Here is a 24,742-nt window from a genome sequence, read left to right as displayed (position 1 = left end):
GGAAAAAATGGGTTGGAAGTGGGGAAAAAATGGGTTGGAAGTGGGGAGTAAACGTCAGTGGCAGAAATTTTGGAGTCCTAGAGGTGATGGTTAAAACTGGGGACAGAAGAGATTGCTATGGAAACCTGGCAGAAAGATGAGAAGGAGCAAAACAAATTAAGAGAAAAATATCTACAATGCCGGACACATGTGCTCAACAAGTATATTTTTAGATTAAATATAAGGGATAGGTAGAGGAAAATGGGCAAGGGAAAGTGAAATAAAAAGAGGAGTCTAAATGCCATGTGGCTAAAGAGAACAATCCAATGTGAGAATTCATAAGAAAATATTAAAAGGAGAGGACATGCAGCAGGGTTAAGCGTTGCAGAGAAAGAAGCCGAGGTGCAGTACCAGTAGTGAAAAGTGTCATTCATTAAGCTTTACTATGTTCTAGGCACTCTTTGTACGTTCTACCAGTTATTATTATCATATCTATTCTACAGATCAGAAAACTATAATGTAGAGAGGTTTAGTAACTAATCTGTACTCATGCAGTTACTGAATGGCAGAGTAGGACTCAAAACACAGAAGAGCATAAACTAAGAAATTATTCCTGGTGACCATCGAAACAGCCATTTCCATCCAGGGAAACAATTGGATGTTAGATTGCAAGGGGTGAAGGAATTAGTGAGACATAAGACATCGAGGTACTTACATAAGGTGATTTAATGAAGTGAAGAAGGAAGACAGGGAAAAGGTAATAAAATCAAAGAAGTGTTTTTCAGGTTATTGGACTAAATATAGTTACATAGAGAAAGAAAAATTAGTGTGGAGAAAGAAATAGAAGACCAAACAAGAAAAGTGACTAAGCTCCCACAAGGATTAGGAGGTGACAAGATCAATATCTAAAGAAGGGGTTGGGGGAACTGGCTCACACCTCTAATCCCAGCACTTTGGGAAGCCGAGGTGGGTGAATCACTTGAGGTAAGGAGTTCGAGAGCAGCCTGGCCAACATGGTGAAACCCCATCTCTACTAAAAAGAAAAAGAAAAATTTAGTCAGGTGTGGTGATGCATGCCTATAATCCCAGCTACTCAGGAGCCTGAGGCAGATGTTGCTTGAACCTGGGGGTTGGAGGTTGCAGTGAGCTGAGGTCGCGCCACTGCACTCCTACCTGGGCAACAGAGCAAGACTTTGTCTCAAAAATAAATAAATAAATAAAATAAATGAATCTAAAAATGAGCCCTCCTGGACAAAAAGGAGCATTGTTTATTCTTCTTTATAGACAGGACTGAAGGGAAACAAGAAGAGTAGGCCTACAACAAAAGGTTTAAACCTGTCAGCTCACGAGGTCAGGAGATCGAGACCATCCTGGGGAACATGGTGAAACCCCGTCTCTACTAAAAATACAAAAAATTAGCCGGGCGAGGTGGCGGGCACCTGTACTCCCAGCTACTTGGGAGGCTGAGGCAAGAGAATGGCATGAACCCAGGAGACGGAGCTTGCAGTGAGCCGAGATCTCGCCACTGCACTCCAGCCTGGGTGACAGAGCAAGACTCCGTCTCAAAAAAAAAAAAAAAAAAGAAAAAAGTCACTGGGAGGAATCAAGGAAAAATATAGGAGGCTCATAAGGAGAAAAATGCAAAATATTTTATTAGCTTTCTGGCACACAAACAATGAACAGCTTGCCATATTATTTTCATCAGAAATAATTAGAAGTATTCCACAGGGCTGGTTCCAGAAAGAAAAAAAGGGATGTGTTTAGAAATATTTCATATATAACCCATCATATAATTCTAACAAATTCACTATACCATTATAGGATATTTTTGGTTCTAATAATCCAGAAATTGTTTTCCACAATGTTAAATTCATCATTTTATTCTGTATTCACTGATACAACAATAAGGGAAAGAAAACAAAACAATGCAAAAATAGACAAGAATAATGTTTTGCCATTCACAGAAGCCCACAGAGAATTTTCATTACACAGCAGATCAGAACAGAGTATGATGCACTGTTAAAGTTAAATCCACATGGGTGCCAGTCAGTAGTGTGTGCCAGTCAGTTCTGTAACATTCTTCTGCTAAAGATCACTTGTCATTAACTAATAACACTACTCTGGAACTTGATTTCAAAATGTATGTTGCTTATTCCAATGGAATCTAGAGTGGAAGGTAGATGAGTCAGCACCGAACTATCACAACTCTTAGAAAGGTAGTCAAAGAAAGGTAGTCAATCAAAAAAGGACACAGTAAAAGTTATGATACCTTCTCAGTCATTCTTCCTAGCCACTTTTTCCCTATACTTAGAGACAATGACAATAGTTTCTTGTGAATGAAAACAGAAATGTTTTTATTATAGAAAGAATAAACTTTTATTTTCTTTTCACTTAAACAATATTACATGCTATGCCCACTCTTGCACGCTTTCACTTTTCACTCAACATGTAATCACAGAGAAGTGTTCATGTCAGTGCATTATAACGACTTCCAAATCTGCAAGGCATTCTACTATACGGAAATATCATGTTTGCACCTAGTGCCCTATTTTGGCCTATTTAGGTTGTTTGGGACATTTAACTATTAAAAGCAATTTAATGGCAAATGAACATTTGAAAATATACTCAAAATAATACATCATTAGGAAGATGCAAATTAAAACAATAATGAGGTACAACTGTACACCTATCAGAATGATGAAAATCTGGAACAGTGACAACACTAAAGGTGTTCAAGGATATAGAGCAACAGAAATTTTCATTCATCACAAATGAATGAATGCAAAATGGTACAGCCACTCTGAAAGACAGTGCAGCCATTGCTTACAAATACTGAACATACTCTGACGCTACTATCCTGTAAATGGACTCCTTGGTCTTTACGCAAATGAATTGACAACTTACGTTCACTCAAAAGCCTGTATGGAGATATTTATAACAGCTTTATTCATAATTGCCAGAACTTGGAAACAACAAAGATGTCCTTCAGTGGGTAAATAGATTAAAAAATTGTAGCACAATGGAATATTATTCAAAGCTTAAAGAATTCAACTACCAAGCTGTGAAAAGGCATGAAGGAAACTCAAATGCATATTTCAAGGTGAAAGAAGTCAATATGGCAAGTCTACATACGATGTGATTTCAATGACATGACACTCTGGAAAAGGCAAAACCATAGAGACAGTAAAAAGATCAGTAGCTTCCAGGAGCTAAGGGGAAGGGAAGAATAAACAGGCAGAGTACAAAAGATTTTTAGAGCAGTGAAATTATTCTCCTTGATACTATAATGATGGATACATGTCATCATATATTTGTCAATACCCATAGAATATACAACATCTAAAGTAAACCCTCATGTAAACCATAGACTTTGGATGACAAAGATGTGTCACTGTAGGTGCATTGATTATAACAAATGTACCACTTTGGTGCAGCATATTGACAGTAAAGAAAGCTGTGCATGTGAGGGTGGTGGGAGTATATAGGAAGTCTCTGTACTTTCTGCTCAATTTTGCTGTGAACCTAAAATTGGTCTAAAATATAGTCTATTTTTTTAAAAGTCATAAACATTTTGATATATATTACCCATTTTATTCAGTTCTAAATATTTAAATATATGTATGATTTCTTAGTTAATCCACTGATTATTTTGAGGTATGATCCTACTTTCCAAATACATTTTTAAAAATCATTCCGCTGTAGATTTCTATTTTGTGTGTGTGTGTGTAGAGAATGTTTTTTGTAAATTGCCAATTATTTGAAATACTTTTAAGACTTCTTTGGAACCTAACATATGGTCAAATTTGAAAGAGTTTTCTATAACTTTGGTGTATATGGAAGAGTATATATGTACTGGTTTAAGTTTATTAAACACATTTAATAAAGCTTTAAATAAATATCTTTGTACATCTCACTCCTCAAATGCATGAATATATCTATGTGATAAATTCCTAGGGGTGGAATTGTGGGTAAAATTGGAGACACACTGTAAACATTGAGATATATTGCTTTCCATAGAGGTTCGCCAATCTCCACTGAAAGCAAAGCGTCTGCTTCCTGTACTCTCACCAGCATGGGTATTACTGGGCTTGTTTATTATCAATCAACTGATGTCAAAAGGATGCAATCCCAATATGGTTTTGAACCACATTTTTCTTATAGGTGTTATGGACCGAATGTTTGTGTCCAGACCAAACTCATGTTGACATCCTAATCCCCAATGTGATGGTATTGGGAGGTTTGGGAGGTAATCAGTTACGAGAGTAGAGTTTGCATATCATAAGAAGATTGCCATCTGCAAACCAGGAAGAGTGCCTTAGACAGACACCAGGTTTCCCTGTTCTTGATCCTGGACTTCTCAGTCTTTAGAAGTGTGAGAAATAAATGTTTGTTGTTTAAACAACCCAGTTTATGATAATTTGTTACAGCAGCCTGAACTAAGATAGTCTCATTTTCCACCTTTTCCTATTGCAATTATTCTGCTTGTCGTATCTGTGCTGAATTCTTAGTCATTTTGGGAGTGATATTTTTTCTTTTTCTTTTCGAAGGTCTCAACGTACTTATTGTAAACTTATTTTTCTGACATATAGCTTATTTTCATTTGGTCATGAATAATTTATTTTGTAATGACTGATTTTAATGAGATAGTTTTCTTCATATATATGAAAATTCTGGTTTGTAATCTCATCTTGGATCAGAACTTTCATTTTCCTCTCTGACTTTGTGAGTTTACTTGTGTCTATCTACAAGCATTGCTCCTTGGACTTTGGCCCACCCCATTATTTTCAGCACTCTTGGTTCAGAAATACAACTTATATTTTTTGAGTGAGATTCTATCCTAAAACAATATTGGACTTTTATCAGATTCAATCTCCAAGCAAGACAGAAGTTCGGCTCAAATGCCATGCCTGTGTCCTCCCATCTCTTTAGGCACATGACTTCATTTAAGTAACTACCGCTGGCAGCAAGTAGCAGTGATACGTATAGTTTTTCACCTCTCCTTTCAAAAGCAAATGGAACTTCTTTCCAGGTTCTGATTTCCAGTAATGCCTGCCTCCAGATCTCAGCTTCATGTGGGACAGCTTTATTTCTATTGACCCTAAGATCTGAGTACCCGTTCATTTCTGCTAGCCTACATACCCAACTCAATAAGGTACTCAGCTTTAGCTCAGCACACCACTTGATACTGTGCTATATTTCTGTTACTCAGAGATACATATTTTTTGTTCATCAGGCAGTTTTATTTTATCCTGTTATATTTTATCCTGTTATATTTTATCATCACTTCTGTGTGTTGAGAAGTGAAAACAGAGAAGCAGAAAGTTCAGAGTGTAAACTTGAAGTCTCACCTTCACATGAATTCCTTTTTTATTGTTTTAATGACATTAGAGTACTTGTGTGAATACACAACTATTTATTACCATCCCTATTGATAAGCAATATATTGTTTCTAATTTTTTACTATTAAAAATAAAATGACTCATTGAATATCTTTGTGCATATATAACCTTATACAATCCCACTTTTCTTTACATGAATTTATACAAGTAGGACAGAAGGATTAAATTTACATTCCTACAAATAGCTGGAGGGCCTATTTTCCCAGTACCTTGCCATCACTATGAAGAATGGCATTTCTGAGTTTCTTTTCCATGACAGAGTGACTGAAAATTCACTTTCCTTTTCCCCAGTTATAATACAACTGCTATTTGTTAGTCTGGAGTGTAAGCACTTCTTGGTCAAAAATAGGTCCTTTGAGATTAGAAGTTCTTAAATGATGACTGTTATATTGTACTTGAAGTTAGCTCTCATTCTCATCTTTATAGGAATTTAAAAACCTAATGTGCCTACGTTTTGAACACCAAAAGATGACAATTTATGTATAAAAGAGCTATTCTAATTACCATATATAAATTAATTAGCCTGAAACTTTTGAATGTTCAGCTAACATTTAAAAAAACTTTGAAAATAATCATGAACTTTGGATTAAACATTGTGGGTAGTTTAAAGGTCTTATAGTTTGTAAAACTGAGAATTTAAAGTAAATGAAAAAAATATCAAAAGGTTTGTAGATGAATACATATTTTAAATCATTACTTATATTTGTGGTTCATTTTAATGACTGCAATGTTCATAGAAGTCTGTCATAAATGTGACTTTGTAATTGTGCAACTCTTCTGAAGTTGGATAAATTGTGGTTTACTATATCCAAAACACAGATCAAATTAGAAGCAGATGGATAAATTATTACCTTTCACTTTTTCCTTTTAAAGTGAAACATGTTTTATCACAGTGTTTTTTTACATTAAATTTTTGCTTACCTAAAAACTGGTAGAAACATCTGATGTTTAATTAAAAGCATTATTAAATCGATAATCCAAATCTCAAGTCAACACATATAAAAGTGTTTCAGAAAATTCAGTTCTCTAAAGATAGCCAGCTTTCCTCATCATACTTCAGATTTATTTTGATGTTGAACCATATTCACAGGAAGTTGTTTTATAAGTGTTCATTGCAAAATATCAATACACATTTTAAAATAAATCACAAGCACTTATAATATTCTGTTAAATTTACTTAATCGTACTATTTATTATTTACACGCTTTGTCTGCAAATTTTTTTCTCAACAGAAAGTTCAAACTAGTTTTTATTAATACATAGCTCTGAGAATTTACATTACTGTGAATCTCCTTATAATTTATTTCCGTATAGAGAAATTGCAGCCTGGTTTTATGTTTCGCATCTAAATTTGCTTTAACAGCATATCCAAGTAATGGAAACTCAGGATTTTCCATATTGGTTTATATTTTGTTTTAACAAAGCTTTGCCAGTTTCTTTTTCATATATATTTTAAAAACTGTTAGCTGCTATATTTTAAGTTAATACAATCAGGAAAATGCCAGAAGTTATACGGAGAAAATATACACAATATATGCTTTGAAGTATGTTAACTCGAGTCCAATAATTGGCTCTTTGGCATTAGAATTGCCGTATTAAATAAAACCTATTTATGCCATCAACAATTCATTCATTTTACAATAATTCATCTGTTAATTTTCAATTAATACATGTTCCAAAAAGACCATTTCTAAACTTAAAATCACATTTTTCTAACAAATAACCCTAAAATTATGACTCTTTATGTAACAATTGAAGAGAGTCACATAATTGGGAAAAATATTGCTGGAAAAAAATGTTTTGGAAACACAATTTCCTTGCTAGGAAAAGGCTTCAGGGAGTATGTATTTATCTACACCTATGTTAGCCTGCATTTATTTTTCTTTTTTCTTATTGGAATATTTAATTGTAACCAAGAGGCACGTTTAAGAAAAGAAAGACAGTGCTTTTTTTATACCTTTAAATGCACATCAGCCACGTGGTTTTCACAGTGTTTTCTTACACCTTTTACAACTTCTTATTTGTACTTTTTGTTAGAATATGTAATAATAGGGAGCAAAAGAAATCACTTAAGAGCTCATGATGAAGCAATTGAAAAACAGTTTCACGTCAAAGAGAGATTCCAGAGATGGGATCATGAAATCTACTGAAAATTATTTCCATGGATTATTTGGAGGATGATACCAACCATTTCACAAATTAAACCACAATAGCTCATTGTAATCTACTTTTCTCTAAACTTCAACACATCATCTGGCATAAAGTGGGAAGAAAATAAGTTTATCATTTCAACTGGAACCCAGTATATGCAATAAAATATAGTAGAATGTAAGATATTCTGTTACTATAACTTTTCCATTTTGGCTTCCTATTTGTATACACACACACACACACACACACACACGCACACACACGAAACCAGAATGGAACAGTCATAGTAATAGGGTATCTTTATAAAACACAATGATAGCCTCAATGACTCTCAAATCAAAGCTTTAAATGGCAGTCAGCATCTTCCTCATAATAGAAATAAGCAATAGTACAGTAACATTTAGGAAATTAGTTGAAAATAAATATATATAATTCTGTCTTTCTTTTCTAAGTCATCTTCATTTAAATTTTAGGGTGAGGCCTTATCTACAGAAAGAGAAATGCTGCCAGCTGGTTTAGCATGCTTATTTCTCTCTTGATTCTGAATTTCCAGATTCTGTATTCCAGATTGCCTGGTTTAAAATCCCAAATCTCAAAAATAAATACATTAATTAATTAATTAATTTAATTAAATCCTAAGTCTGACATGTTGGCTATGTGAGCATGAGCAAGTTAAAAACTTCTCCTTGCCTCATGAATTCATGCAGAGAACATTCATAGAATTATGCTAGCCCCATTGATAGTTCTCCCTAAATGTTAGCTACTATTATTATACATGAGCTCATCTACGAGAAATACAAGATTACTTTTTACAAAGGTGAGATACAGATTCAGGCTGGGCCAAAGGGACTCCGCACTCAGGGAGCCCCAATAGAAGCCAAAAGAAACGTTCACTTACCTGTACTCCAACAGGAAAACTTGGTTTTGTGGTCACACAATCGCATGGTACCATTGCAACCTTTTTCATCACTACCATCTTCACAATCTTTTTCTCCATCACAGCGCCACAGATCAGGAATGCAATTACCGTCAGGGTGGCATTGAAATTCATTTCCATTACAACCAGCAGGAGAACGAATCTCTTAATTTGAAATGAGAAAGAGAGAAGCAGAGGGGGGCAAGATAGGAGAGAAATTATGATTTTACTTGTTGGTAGTTTTTATTTCACATTTTTTTCTTTCTTCAGGCATTATTATAATGCTAGAGAGAATACATTTTTACTTTAGACGGTTAATAAGTATAAATATACTCTAGTATTTTCTAATTCATTTAAATAACATTAATAGTCCGATAAAATGATGTTTCTTGCTTCCCCTAAAATTTCTGAAAGTACTATGTACATTAGAAAAGAAGAAGTAAGATAATTTGTGGATATTCTGTTGCGGTTTGTACTCATGTCTAAAGGATAAAACCTTTAAAGGCCTTTCTCTAAGACACATGAATTAGGTTATACACTCTAATCTTAGTGATAAGACCTTGGCTGATTTTCTTATCTTTCTCTGGGTAATTTCTTTCAAATTATTAAGAAGCAAATAACCAAAAACTAATAAGTACTTTCTGACTAACAAAATCTTTGAAGAATAGCATCCAAAAATTTGAGAAACGGATACAAAAAAACAGGTAATAAATATAACTTCTGGACATAGGATTTCAATTCTAGAATCAGAATAGACACTTAAATGTAAGAATTTAATGAAACACTATACATTCAAATTTACCAATTAATAATTCATAACAATGGCCAGGTAACATTATTGCCCCAAATCTGATGATTAAAAATATAGGATAAATTCTGCAGGTAAACATAAGTAAAAGTAAGAAAATATAAATGTTGGGATACAGATGTTTGGCAGTTTAACAATTGAATAACATGACTAATCTGCAGCTTATTAAAATTCATGTTAACATCTAATATTATGAGATATATTAATCTGTATTTCCAAATACTATGGTAAATAAATATTTTAGTAGATATTTTTAGACCAACGTTTTAATGTAACAAATTTATTGTGTATCTTGTATAGCTCTATCTAGCAATTGACGTATAAGCTACCTATAGCAGCAACTGATCTATATAATTATGATTAATTTGAAGCAGGCTCAAGTGAATTTCTCATTATTTATTACACTGGTTTGGTAGATATCTACGGTTATAAATGAAGGTTAATCTAATGTCAAAGCTCATAATAACACTGATATCACCAAAGCAGTCATTTACTCTTTTGAGACCTCTGTTTGTTCAGTGGGAATGCATCCACAGGGTTGAAGTGAGAATTAAATTAGATATCTATAAAGGATTAATTCAACTACAAAGTTTTGTTGCTGTTATTTTCTATAATATAAATGGGTTAGTTCTTTATTTTTTCTTTATTTAAAGACTGTCAGCAACTATAATCTGTCAGGTGATACAATATTATAAAGATGTGCAAGATGGACTTGACCATACATCCTAAATATTGCTAGTGCAGTAATGCTGAACTAATAAATAATCAAGGAGAAACAACCCCTGTGGAAGGAAGGGTAAAGAAGTTCCATTGGTCAAAAACATGAACTGTAAGAGAAAACCACTAGGACTAATTTTCAAAAGTGACCACTGCTAAGAACACATGCAATAATAAAGCACTGAGTTTTGGCTTGCTTTAAATCCCCTTCTAAAAACAAAAACTTTATTTTTCTAGTATTCTAGCTATCTAATTCATTCTCACTTTGGACATACCATCTTTATGGTTAGACAAAATACTTGGTTTGCACACACACAATCAATCACACTCAATCAACAAACATGGTAAAGTCTGTGCACAAGGGGGAGATATATATATATATAAAATGTGATATAGCAATTTCCCACCATATTTATCTAGTGTCTGCAGAGTGCCCTATATAGAAATATATTCAATGATTCAAACAAATGTATTTAGAAAATATTTGGATAAAGAAAACAATAAGAAATAACAATGCAACAATAAAAAGAAAAATCAATAAACAATATAGTGTAACAACTATTTATATCATATTTACATTGTATTAGGTATTATACATTATAGAGAGATGATTTAAAGTATATTATGGGAGGATGTGCATAGGTTATATGCAAGCACTACATCATTTCATATCAGAAACTTGAGCATTCTTGAATTTTGATATCTTCAGGGTCCTGAAACCAATCCCCAGTGTATATGGAGGAATGACTGTATGACATAGCTACAGTTCTAGACAGTTATTTTGGGACTGGTTTCATAAACAAGATATTGTGAAGTCTTTAAGCCTAGGCTATAACTTGAAAATCCTACATTAGTTCACTATTCAGAAAGAAGAAAAGAGACAACTCAGATAGACCTCCAAGGCCCATTCAGCTCTGTGCATCATTCTGTGGTGAAGTGCCCAGCTTCAATGCAGCCATGAAAGGGCTTTTTGTTCTTCTTTCCTTCTACTTAACTGTCCTCAAAAACAAAACAAAACAACACATACCTTGGCTCATCTGACTTTTATAGCCTGTAGTATGAGCTCAAACAATAACATTTAAAAATTGTATTTCAGGTAATTGTCAGAGATTTCAAATATTTAATAAAGAATGGAAGGTGTAATCTATTGATTTTTCTACATTCTCCAAAATAAGAATCAAAGACTGGCAGCTCACATATTGAAACTGTTCCTCAGTATGTTTGATAAACACTCTATTGGTCTTTTAAAAATCTGAGAATTTCCAATAAAAACCTAGATTCTCTAGTACTTTGAAAATTAGGGAGCGTCTTGGGCTGGCATCCTTGCAAAGTTAACAACTGCTACCTGCTTTATATGGGGCCAAACTCAATTACATTAGCACCTTCCTTTTATAAAGATCAAAGCAGAATCTTTGAGGAGAGAGAGTATGCCGTTATTGTCTAAGGTTTTTACCATTTGCTTTGCTTGCTATAGTTTGATTTATTTATTTGTGCTTCATAAGTGAATCCACTCGTTTGTTTTCTTATTCTAAATAAATATTTACTTTATAAATTTAAATACAAATGTTACATTTACCTGGAGATTTTTTTTTTTTCTTCTTAAGCTACCCATGTCTGAACCTCTGTATGCTGGCATAACATCTACAAAGGTTCACCACAAACAATTGCATTATAATAATATAAAACAAGAGTATAGTCCGAAGAAGAAAATATAACATTGTGAACTTTCAAACCTAAAGAGGATAACGATTCTCTAATAATGCACATACACATCACTAATGTGTAACTCCTTGTCTTGGTTATATTATTCTTCCCAGCTTGGATTGCCCTCCTGTCTTCAGAATGTCACCTATTAATGTCCATGATTTTTGCTGTCATTTTTTTGTTTTTGAGACAGGGTCTTGCTCTGTCACCCAGGCTGTAGTACAGTGGTACAATCATGGCTCATTGCAGCCTCAACCTCCTGGGCTCATACAGTTCTCCCACCTCAGCCTCTCAAGTAGCTGGGACCACAGGTGTGTGCCACCACACCCAGCTAATTAAAAAAAAAAAATCTGTACAGATGGGGTCTCACTTTGTTGCCTAGACTGGTCTTGAACTCCTGGTCTCAAGAGATTCTCCCCCCTCAGTCTCCCAAAGTGCTGGGATTCCAGGCATAAGCTTCTGCACCCAGCTAATGTCCATGATTTTTAGGACTCAACTGACTTTAAAAAAAATACCTAGGATTGGGTCTATATATTCAGGAACTTCATGAGTAGATTTTAGGGGATTTATAAAAGCTCAGAAATTATACATGATGCTTTTTATTGAATGCATTTTTTTCCCTGTGTCGGAAAGTTAGGGCTTTTCTTGACTCTCAAGGTGGTCTTCAAGAGGAATGCCAAGACCTCACATTTCTCTGAGTGTTTCTTTATCTCCCATCCTGTGTACCTTGTATTGATATGGTAGCTTAGATGGCATTCCATTTTGCTTATGCTTTATATTAATTACATCAGGTTGAACCCAGTGGAAAAAGGAATAGCCATCAGCTCTTTTTGATTAAAAAATAAATAAATAGGTCAGGCACGGTGGCACACACCTGTACTCCCAGCACTATGGGAAGCCAAGGCAGGCAGATCACCTGAAGTCAGAGTTTGAGACCAGCCTGGCTAACATGGTGAAGCCCCATCTCTACTAAATATACAAAAATTAGCTAGGTGTGGTGGCTCATGCCTGTGATCCCAGCTACTTGGGAGGCTGAGGCATGAGAATCACTTGAACCCGGGAGGCAGAGATTGCAAGGAGCCAAGATCGTGCTGCTGCACTCCAGCCTGGGGACAGAGGGAGACTCTGTCTCAAACAAATAAATGGAATTGCCTATTGAAAGCATCCCATGTCACAGAAATGATTAATTTTCCTGTAGTTATGCACATGATAAGTAGCAGAAATGAGATTTAAACTCCCATAATTAAACTTTAGAGTCTGCTCAGTTTTATGATTGTACCATTTTTAACTTCTTGTATGGTTTTTCTCATGTAAAAACTCAAGAACAAAAATAGAATTCATTCATATAATAATCAAAAAGCATTTATAGTCATTAATTTTTATATTTAAATCATTGCTGTTCAGCCGGTTTGTTTTCTAATAAAACTTATCATTTATTTTGTAAGATGATGATAAAATTTGTTCTTTTACGAAAAGTTCAATACATTACCAGTTGTGTGAGGCAGACTAGCATTACAACGTGAAAGGCTTTTTCTTTTTCTTTTCTATTTTTTTAAGATGGAATCTCACTCTATTGCCCAGGCTGGAGTGCAATGGTGCAATCTTGGTTCACTGCAACCTCTGCCTCCCGGGTTCAGGTGATTCTCCCACCTCAGCCTCCCCAGAAGCTGGGACTACAGGCACCAGCCATCATGCCCGGCTATTTATTTATTTTTATTTTTTATTTTATTTTACTTTTGTATTTTTGTAGAAGCGGGATTTCACCATGTTGTCCAGGCTGGTCTCGAACTCCTGACCTCAGTTGATCCACCCACCTTGGCCTCTCAAAGTGCTGGGATTACAGGCATGAGTCATTGCGCCCAGTCAGCAGGAATTTTTTAGGCACTGGGATAGAGCAAGGAATAAGACAGAGACTTATTTTCAGAGTCCAGAGTGCTCACCATTACACCATGGAAACATCTGTTCGGAGACTTATTCTCATAAAACTTGAATATGAGCAGAGAAGGGAGTATATAGGCTTTTAATAAATAACTATACAAGAAATCAACTAAATTAGTTAAGAAAGTCATAAGTGCTGTGAAAAAAACAGATCAGAGTAATATTATAGATAGTATAACAGAGAATAACAGACTGGTTATGCTGTGATAACAGACCCATACAAAATCTCTGCATCTTACACATATATACAACCTAATTATGGCTCATTTTACATATCTATTGTGGATCAGTCAGTAGGTGGGCTATCCCTGTGGTGGTCATTCAAAGACCCAAGCTGATGAATAAGAGACCAACTTGAATGTTTGCAGTTGGCAACGAGGGTTCTGGATGGTCTCATATCCAACGCAAAAGGAAGATACGTCATTTCTGATCACAATTCATTGACCAAACCTAGTCACATAGCGTGGGGCCCCATCTTATTGGTCCCAGTCAACCACAAAGGTCCCAGGAAGTACAACCTTACTGTGGGCCCAGAAGAGAGAATAAATAGAAATACATTGTCAATGTCATTGATGACTGCTATCAGGAATGACTTGGTTATAGGAAAAATATTAAAAAGGGTGATTACAGAAGGTGACACTTGAGTGAGACCAAAATGACGGGAAAGAGCTAGCCATGAAGATGTTAGGACAAAGAACACACAGAAGGAATAGCAATTGCAAAGACCTCAAAGCAGGAAAGAGCTTAATTTTTACAGAAAAAGAAAAATATATATAATTGTAGTGAGTGAGTAAAAGGAGACCTGAGAGGTAGGTAGGGGTTGACTCTTGCAGAGATTTATCAAAAATTATGCTAAGATAAGTTAAGCACAATAGGTATCTATTAGAGATTTTGAAGCAGAGAAGTGATGGTGATATAATTTAATTTACATCACTTAAAGTTTTTGTGAGCTGCTGTGTGAAAACATGGATTTTACAAGACTTGAGTAGATGTAGAAAAATCAGATAAATGGGTTTCAGTGGAGTCCAGATGCAAAATGGAAGGCATATTTTTTGCATTTGAAAAGATTTCAGAATAGTGATTATTCAAATAAGTAGGCTACGTAGGCAGTTACAAACAATGTCTTAAATGCTGTGATAGGAGAGAATGACAGGAGAATACACAGAGGGGAAGACTGTCCTGGACTTGGGGATTTCATACTAGGCATTTCTATGACAGAAAATTAATCAGAGTGTTCTGGGTCAGAATTAAGAGTCAGGCAGAGGAAAAAATTAAACGGAACAAAAGATTTTCTGCTCAAAGCCAGCAGTATTAATAAGATTTTGTGCAATGTGTGAGCAGAAGAGGGGAGAAAGAGAAAGCTAGGTTGGTGGGCAAGGCCTAGATCTTGAAAGATCTTGTGTGTTGTGCTGAATGTCTTGGATATAACCTTATAGGCATTTGGGAACCACAGAAAGACTACAGCTAGATTCCGATGTAATGAGACTTGCAGTTTATGTAGATCACTTTGAGACCATTTAAACAATAAATAGAATAAAATCTCTAAGAACCTTCATATTTATAAGGGTTTTATGTATATGCATCTATTTTATCTGCTTGGACACTTAAAGTTTACAGCACAGTCAGATAGACTAACACACACGCGCGCACACACACAGTTTTACTTCCCACTTCTCATTCTATTTCCTTACTATAAATTAAAAATATCTCAAACCCATTTCTCAATATCTGTTAGGTTTGGGTGGGTGTTGATGTTTAGGAATGCTGTCATCTTCTGCCACAAAACAGAAAAAAGTCATGAGGTTTTATTATCTCTTGACCTTCTTGCCAAATTTGAAATCCACTTCTGTTAATTGTTGTTGATTTTCCTCCGGATGGAGAGCTACAGCCCTCTGAAGAACCTATGATGACCATTCCAGCCTGAGTTCCAAGCCTGTATGGTTCCCCAGAGTCCCAGTTTTTTAAGCTTCAGGGCTTGGCACACAATCTATCTTTGTAATAGATAGCCGTTGAGCTTGTCCCAGCGGACTGTGAAAATGATGACTATTTATATGTATATGTGCATGCTGTTTTACTGTTATGTTTTCTTGTTGCTGATGCCAGTTATATTTTTAACTAATACAATTTTATTGTATTTTTGCCCCGAAGCTATTTAAACCAAGCATACAATTTGGGGAATCTGATAAATAAGTAAATACAGAGCCCTGAAGGAAATGTGACAACTGCTAGTAGAATTTATCCCAATATTTAAATGAATTCACTGTGACCAAATATTTATAGTTAGAAGACTAGCAACTGTACAGTGACAGAAAGAAAACCTATTTTCCTCCTAATGTAAAAAAAATGAAAATTAGTAATGCAAAAATCATACATATAACTATTTTTATGTATATACTTTTTGGTATATAAAAATTGTTAAAGCCCCCTTAGAAAATAGCCAAGAATGACGCTGCAAATACAATGGAATATTTAAATTGTGAGGCCAATCTGAGAGAGAAGTCTTTTTCTTTTTCAATTATTTTAATGGAGTTTACACCTTTAACTTGTCATTCATTGTAAAGTGCTTTGAAAATTAAAAAGCACTGTATATTGGATGTACACAGAGCTCCCCGTTATAATCACCATGTGTCAGTCCTTGCTTTGTTCTTAGCTTTTCTGTGAATCACTACGTATTAATAATTCCTGCACCTAAGGCAGCCTTTTGCTTCAGATTTCTTCTCCAGACATTCTTCTCCAGCCCTGACACTACCTAGAAGCTGGTCTGGCAGCACATCCATAGCCTCATTCTGTTAAACAACAGAAGGTGGACATACCTTTGTCTGTTCAGGTCTGAGGGGAACCTTAATATCCCCCTAAGGAGTTTAGCCTGCCCTCAGTTTCTAGAGATCCTCAGCAGACAGATGCTTATTAAAAGCCACCTCCCAGACTTTGGGCTAACTGGTTTGTGTTGGGATTGGTGATTGTCCTGCTCTTTTCTATGTAATGTGGGATAAACTCCCTAGGGGATATTGCCTACCTGATGTAGTATGAACTCTGCTGTGAACAAACAATACAGTCAAGCCTAAGTCTTTCTTCTTAAATCAACTTGTCCTTATCCCATTGGACCTTCATGACTGCCTATAGGTCATCTGGATTTGCCATATTTCTTGGTTTATTATTCACATGTTACTTCCCTACCTTTAACCTCATACAGACATCCAGATCATGGATTTCGTGTTTTCCCTTTAATTCCAACAAACTCCTTTTACCTCCTTATATGTAGTCACCACTGGAGATTATCCTGATAAGATATTGGATGAAACCATCAAAATTCGTCATGAGTACATAGACTTTAGGACTTAATGATAAGTGAAAAAAAAATACAAGATTTCAAGACTTTATATAGGTTTACTGTCTGAGTCAGTTAGAAAAGTTTAGTAGAAGGGAATGGAAAATAATGTGTGGATAACTAGGCAGAAGTTAAATTATCTTTAGTGTTCAAAACAGACATTCAAAGAATAAGTTGAAACGAAGTTTCAGTGTAGGGTTCTAAATATCACCCTAGTAAGTTAAAGTATTATCGAAGCAAAATCTACATAAAACATTGATTTAGTTCATTAAAATTTTATGTTTTGACATGTAGAACACCATGAACATTTCATTTAAAATATAAGTATCAGAAGAATGATGAACTCTTACATTATCTAAATGTAAGTGGATAGATGCATTAATCTGCTGAATTGGCTATGTAAAGTAATTGAGAAATCAAGTTTCCCATTCGCTGTTTGTATTAACCAATCAACTTAACAGATATGTTAGTTATCAAATATTAAGTAAAACAAATTGCAATGTGGATAGGCTACATTTGGAAATTACTGTTTGGTTTACCAGTGTGCTTAGTGGTAGCAAATATTTTCTAGCAAAAAAACTGAACAAAAGATATTATTTAATTTGATCTTTAAAAATGATGTCAAACACTTTGTAGAAAGAATTTGCACAAGCACATACTTATGAGAGATCTCTGCGAGGGAGGGATGGAGAATATAATTTAAAAATTATTAATAATTTATTTATTCTTACTTCATCCCTTTCTTCTCCCTTTTGCCTTTGTCCCATGAATTTGATATTCTATAATACATAGGTGTAGAATTATTCAAGATTACAGATCTTTATAATATGTCTCCTTGTGTTCTAAATGAGGGGTCAGCAAGCTGCAACCTACAAACTAATTCCAGTCTACCACGTTTGTGTAAATAAAGTTTTATTGGAACCCTGACACACTCATTTGTTGACATATTGTCTAGGGTTGCTTCCATGCTACAACAGCAGCTTTGAGTAGTTACAATAGGCAAAGCCTAAAATATTTACTGTCTACTCCTTTACAGAAAAGGTTTGCCCACTCTTGTTCTAAACTATTCTAAATATTGTTTGTGATTCACAGAACATGATATTCAAGTATATACATATCAACAATAACAACCCAGGCACAGTGGCTAATTCCTTTAATTCCAGTGCTTTGGGAGGCTGAAGTAGGAGGATCACTTGAAGTCAGGAGTTTGAGACCAGCCTAGGCAATATGGTGAGACTCGGTCTCTATAATTTTTTTTTTCTTAACTAGCAGGGCATGGTGGCATGCACCTGTAGTCCCAGCTACTCAGGAGGCTGAGAGGGGAGGATTGCTTGAGTTCAGTACTAGGTTTCAATGAGCTGTGATTGTGCCAGTACACTCAATCCTGGGTGAAAGAGCGAGACACTCTCTCTGTATACATACACACACACACACACACACACATATATGTGTATATATATATATATTCTGATACCAGAATGTTCCAGAGTATTAAATGCACAGAATATTGTATTAATTTATGTGGATGCTTTTAGGCATCAAAGTTATTCATAAAAAGATTTTGGATGTACATAATGGCAATACATCTTCCTTAGGTAGCCATGCATGCACAAATGCCAACCTAGACTTCAAATAAACATCCTAACAAAAAGTGAATGATCTGTTCAGTATAGTGCAGGAATATAATATCTAAATGCAAATTCAGTTGAAGCTTCATATAAATAAGAAAACAAATGCTGACAGGTCAAATAGGTTCTAAAGGAAGCTAAATACCAACTACTTCTCAAAGAAAAGGCAGGACTTTATCCCATCGCTTATTTCTTTATTATCACAAAAGCATGGACATGTCTCATTACTGAGGAGTGAAGTCATTTTTTTTAGGTTATTCATGTCTTTTGTCTCTATGTTGTTTATTTTTTGCTGAATGCCTGAAATCCTACCGTTTTAATAGTCATTAATCATAACTTGAGATTAGGGAACCAGAATTTAAAGACTATGGAAATTAATTGACTTTTGTCATTTTTTAAGCTCTGCTAAAAAAGCAGGACAACAGGGTGAGGTTCTTCATTAAAATTAGGTCTTTACGCTATTAATTATATCTTTAACAAAACAAGGGGTGTTACTCTGATGTCAAAGTGCATAATAATTGTCTTACTAAAAAAGCTAAATTTATCCAGAAGTACAGGTGGACCCAATACCAATTTTCTGCATAGTAAAAATAAAGATAATTGGCTTCTTTCTTTCTATTCTTATGAACCATGTTCTAATATTTTGTTTTTTAAATTACAGTTACTGGTTTTAATTTTCACGATAAGCACATTGTTAGAAATAGGCTTTGTTATTAAGTGATTCAAAAGCCTTGAGTTGTCTTTACTTTTGATGTAAAGACATCGGTTGGTTTCAATATTAAGGTTAAAATGACCTTTAAAGAGATATTTTGTCTTGGAAAACAAAAAGAGGTTTCCTATGGATAAAATCCATTAATAATTAACATTGTTTATATATCTCAGTGGTATTATATTCTAAGGAAAATAAATCAATCTGTGAGAGAATAAAGTTAAGCCAGACAATTTGTATTTCATTGAAAATAGATATTATACTTCTCTAAAATTAGAACTTAAGTTTTACTTTAATTGTATTTTATGAGAAAATAATCCATAGTTTTATTAAAAGTAAATAGTCAAAAAAATCAGGACAGAAGAGCATATGATTTTGCCGAGTGTATAACACATAATTTGGGAATGCCCCTAAATTCAAAGCCAGTGCTTTATTCTCAATAAAATTTAGTTACTGAAAAATAACAGCAGTTGTTTTTGCACTATGTGTTTGTCTTGGTAAAAATGAATTGAATGAGGATTATAGAAAGACAGTAGAACAGAAAGCAACAGGAATACATCTCTCCACCCAGACAAAAATTGCCCTGGCAGGAACTTTCTAATGCAAACTATTTTGGAACTCAAGTCTACTGAACCCTTGCAACTTCCAGGGTAAGGCTTAGATGGTAAATTGTAGTTAATTTAGGTTAGTTTCAGCTCTTAGCACAGTTACATCTATGAATCCCTCAACCCCAGTTCTATGGCAAACAATCAGGCCTGTATTCCTGGAGCAGCTTGCACACAGCTTGTGTGATCCAGAGTAGACAGAGAAGATCTGCCCTCCAAATTCTGGGATCTGTGCTTTGATTACCGACTGTTGTCACTGATGGCAAACGTGCAAAGAGGTGGTGGCCATTGTCATTGCACCTCTTTCCATCATTACAAGTCCCTCCATTTCTAGCTGAAGTGGCTTCCAGGGAACTTTAAGAGCCAGTGCTCACTTTCTTTCATTTCATTTTACTCAGTTCCCCTTTTGGGAGCTAGATATAAAAGACTAGGACGTTCAAACACAACCACCTATACAGATGAAATTAGAAAATTACTGTGTATACAAAGGGAAAGTCACAGGCTAAGAAAGACCTGAAAAGACCTTAAGTTTACACCCCAGGGTAATCTGTGGCACAGAGATAACCTATAGCAATTTAAGCGGAAGAATCTGATTTCCAGAGTTATCACATTATTAGACTCAAATTTCTAGTTTTCAACAACAAAAACAAAAATCACAAGGCATGCAAAGAAGAGTATATTATTCGAAGGCCCATTCAAAGAAAACAAAATAAACTGATGAAAAGTATCTCTGACAAAGATCTAACGGTAGATCGACTAGACAAAGAATTTAAAACAACTGGCTTAAAGATGCATAAAAAAGTCAAAGAAGATGTGAAGGAAGTCAAGAAACAATGGATGAACAAATGAAATATCAAAAGATATTTTGATATCTTTAAAGGGATAAGCCTAAAAAGAAACCAAAAAACATTTGGAGATGAAAAGTACAATAACTAAACTGAAAAATTCACTAAAGAGATTCAAAGGCAGATTTAAGCTGGAAGGAGAAGAAACAGGCAGATTTGAAGATAGGACAATGGAACTTATTGATCTGAGGAAAAGAGGGAAAAAAAATCAAAGAAAACTGAACACAGTATAAGAGACTTGCAGGGCACCATGAAGAAGAGCAATGTATAAATTTTCCAGAAGAAGAGGGAACGGGGCGAGAATATTTAAAGAAAACTTTAAAGTTTGATGAAATACATGAAATACATGAATATATACATCCAAGAAACTCAACCATCCCCAAGTAGGATAAATTCAAAGAAATCTACACCAACATACATTATAAGCAAACTATCTAAAGAAAAAATCTTGAAAGCAGCAAGTGAGAAGATACTCATCACATATGAGAGATCCTCAGTACGATTATCAACAGATTTTTCATTAGAAGCTTGGATGGCAGTGTGGGCTGATACATATATCCAAGTTTCTGGTAAGAAATCTGCTGATATATATACACACACACACATATATATATACACACACACACACGTACATATATATGTGTGATATGTTAAGTGTATATATACACACACACATATACATACATATACCTATATATGTATATCAGCTTAGACTGATTCTGTGTGTGTGTGTGTGTAAATTCAAAGTGTCAAAAGAAAAAAAAAACTTGCCTGGGTGTGGTGGCTCATGCCTGCAATCCTGGCACTCTGAGAGGCAGAGCTGGGCAGATCACTTGAGGTCAAGAGCTCGAGACCAGCCTGGTCAACATGGTAAAACCCCGTCTCTACTAAAAATACAAAATTTAGCCAGGTATGGTGGCATACATTTGTAATCCCAGCTACTTTGGAGGCTGAGGCAGGCAGATTGCTTGAACCTGGGAGGTGGAGGTTGCAGTGAGCTGAGATTGTGCCACTGCACTCCAGCCTGGTTGACAGAGGGAGACTCCATCTCAAAAAAAAAAAAAAAGAAAAGAAAGAAAATAAACAAAATCCTGTCATCCAAGAATCCTGTATTTGGCAAAACTGCCCTTCAAAAGTGAGGGTGAAATTAAGACCTTCCCAGATGAACAGATGAACCAAAGCTTAGGGCATTCCTTACCACTAAACCTTCCCCGCAAGAAATACTCAAGGGAGTTCTCCGGTGAAACGAAAGGACAACAGAGAGTAACCTGAAGGTATATAAAGGAATAAAAATCACAAGAAAGGTAAATATATGGGCAATTACAAAGTCTAGTATTATTTTAACAGTGACTTGTACTATACTTCTTGTTTCCTCCATAATTTAAAAGACTAACTTTGAAAAAAATATTATTCTAAAAGCTAGCATTATTGTACCTTTTGTGTGAAAATCACACTTTGTTTTCTACACAATTTAAAAGATTAATGCCTTTTTAAAAACATTATTAGTTTTTATTTCAGACCCACAATGCATTAGGTTGGTGCAAAAGTAATTGTGTTTTTTGCTATTAAAAGTAATGGTAAAAACCGCAATTACTTTTGCACCAACCTAACATAAGGCTGTGATTTTGTGACATCAATAACTGAAAGGAGTGGAGACAGGGATGTAAAGAAGCAGAGTTTTTGTATGTTATTGAAGTTAAACTGCTACAAATATAAATTAGAGTGTTATAACTTTAGGATGTTAAGTGTAATCCCATGATAACCACAAAGATAATAGCTATAGAATATACACAAAAGCAAATGAGAAATAAATTTAAACATTTCATCACAAAATGCCAACTAAACATAAAAGGGCAGTGATGCAGGAATTGAAGAACAAAAAGTACTAAAGAGTACATAGGAAACAAATGGTAAAATGACAGAAGCCCCTCCTGATCATTCAAGACTTAATAAACGAAGGAAATATGGACATATGCTACAGTATGGAAGAAACTTGGTGACATTGTGCTAAGTAAAATAAATCAGTCACAAACAAAAACAAATACTGCAGGATCCAACTTATATTAGATACTTAGAGTTATAAAAAGCATAGACACAAAAAGTAGAATGGTGGCTTCTGGGAACTAGAGAGAAGGAAGAATAGGTAATTATTGTTTAATGGGTACAGTTGCAGTTTTGCGAGATGACAAGATTTCTAGATATGAAGGAGTGTTGATGCTCGTACAACAATATGAATGTATTTAATACCACTGAAATGTGCACTTAAAATCTTTAAGATGGTAAATTTTGTGCTATGCGTATTTTAGAACAATTAAAACAATATTCTCATGAAAGAAACAGAAGAAGTGACTGAGTCAGTATCTGTGTACAGTATTTATTGGTATCGTGTTTTCTATGTGATAAGGATTCAAGTATGCTGCTAAAGATGGTGGGTTAGCTGAGAAAGGGTACAATATAGATTGGAAGTAAAAATATATTGGTTTTAATTTCCTTTCTCTCTGTGCCTAAATATGTAATCTCAGTTTTCCATTAAAAATCAAGTTTTGAAAGCTGCATTGCTTCGAGTGGATGCAACCTCCCTCGGTAGGACATTGTGTGGGTTTTTTTTTTTTTTTTTGGTACATAGTATTGTCAGAACTACCTTGATTTTCCACAAAGAACGTTAGCACGATTGTTTAAAGCCAGAATCTCCCCCAAAAATGTCCTTATGGTTCAAAAGTCACTGTCTCAATCAACATCTCTAACACAGGATGCCATCAGCTCCTTCCAGGAAGCAGCATAAATGTTCTTGCTACCATTATATACTAATAAGGATAAGATTTTAGCTTGCTGAGACCTTTTCCTCATCTACACAATAAAATAACTGAACTAAATGATCTTAATTTTCTTCCAGCTTCCTATTTTTTTAATGTATGAGATAAAACTTTTATGAAAGACAAATATGGTCTTTGTGTGTACTGAAGAAATAGTGTGAGAATGTCCACAACTATTGCAATGAAAAAGTCCTATAATCTATTTTATCAAGGTGAATTATGAAAAGTAAAGGAGAATAGAAAGAAAAGAGACAGACAGACTTATTGTAACTATTTAATATAAGGGCCTAGATCCCTTCCAGTGCTCTTTGTGAAATTTCATTACAGTGATCTGTAGTAAGTAGAAATGCCTTTCTTTTGTCATCTTTCACTGAAATTGAGTATGCAATTGAGAGCAAGGTAGCACTTACTGGGGGCTCATTTAAATGTTAATTCACAGAAAGTTAGGGGAAAAAAGAGATTATATTCTATAGCTGCAGACACAGGTGACTGGATATAGGAATAAAGAGCAGTCAGTCTTTGGAACTTCAGCTGCATAATCTTGGGAAAATATCTAAACCTCCCTGAACAGTACTTACTGTGAAGATTAAATGAAGTAACAAATATAAAATGTTGGACAATTAGTGGGTCACTAACATACATTAACTCCCTTTTCTTCCCCTATATTATCACCAGTATCTTCTCACGGGCGTTTATTGCTAAGTGATATATACAGAAATATTTAAAATTTTTCTATCTTTCTGAAATTCACTATTTATTGGGCAAAGAGGACATAAACAAAAGAAATAAACAATAACAAAAGATATGGAAGACAGCCTGTCAGTTTTATTTTATTGAATCTTGAGCTGAAATTTCCAGTATTTATTGAATAAATGAAAATGATTACGTTGTACTAAGAAAATGTACAAACTCGATTGATATGATTAGTCTTGTATATTATCATAACACTAAACTCTACGATCTGGGGGTAAGATAAAGAAAGAGAAAAAAAGTACTCCAAGGGATGGATTCTGAGAGTCTAATCAAATTTTGTGTCCAAGAAATACACTCTTTTATTCAACAATTATTTACTGTGCATTCACAGTATCAAATATCATGCTTAACTGTAAAAGTACAAACACAAGATAAAATTAATCTAGTTTTCTTCTTAGATTTGAGAACAAGAAATCAGTGAGGAAAATGAATGAATGAATGAATGAATG

At 34.6% G+C, this 24,742-nt stretch overlaps 1 protein-coding gene across 2 annotated transcripts in view; it reads right to left on the bottom strand.

Moving 5' to 3' along the window:
• Nucleotides 1–24,742, bottom strand: part of LRP1B (LDL receptor related protein 1B) — a 1,938,417-nt gene that overhangs the window by 701,190 nt on the left and 1,212,485 nt on the right. For both annotated transcript variants that reach the window (XM_058434432.1, XM_032145942.2), the window contains exon 21: nucleotides 8,428–8,610. In XM_058434432.1, coding sequence (XP_058290415.1) covers nucleotides 8,428–8,610 — 183 coding nt within the window. The remainder of the gene's footprint in view (nucleotides 1–8,427; nucleotides 8,611–24,742) is intronic.

The sequence above is a fragment of the Hylobates moloch genome, unplaced genomic scaffold (genome assembly GCF_009828535.3).
Source record: "Hylobates moloch isolate HMO894 unplaced genomic scaffold, HMol_V3 SCAFFOLD_24, whole genome shotgun sequence".
Taxonomy (NCBI): domain Eukaryota; kingdom Metazoa; phylum Chordata; class Mammalia; order Primates; family Hylobatidae; genus Hylobates; species Hylobates moloch.
Note: the sequence above shows the minus strand (reverse complement) of the source record. Positions and strands in the feature narration are given on the sequence as shown.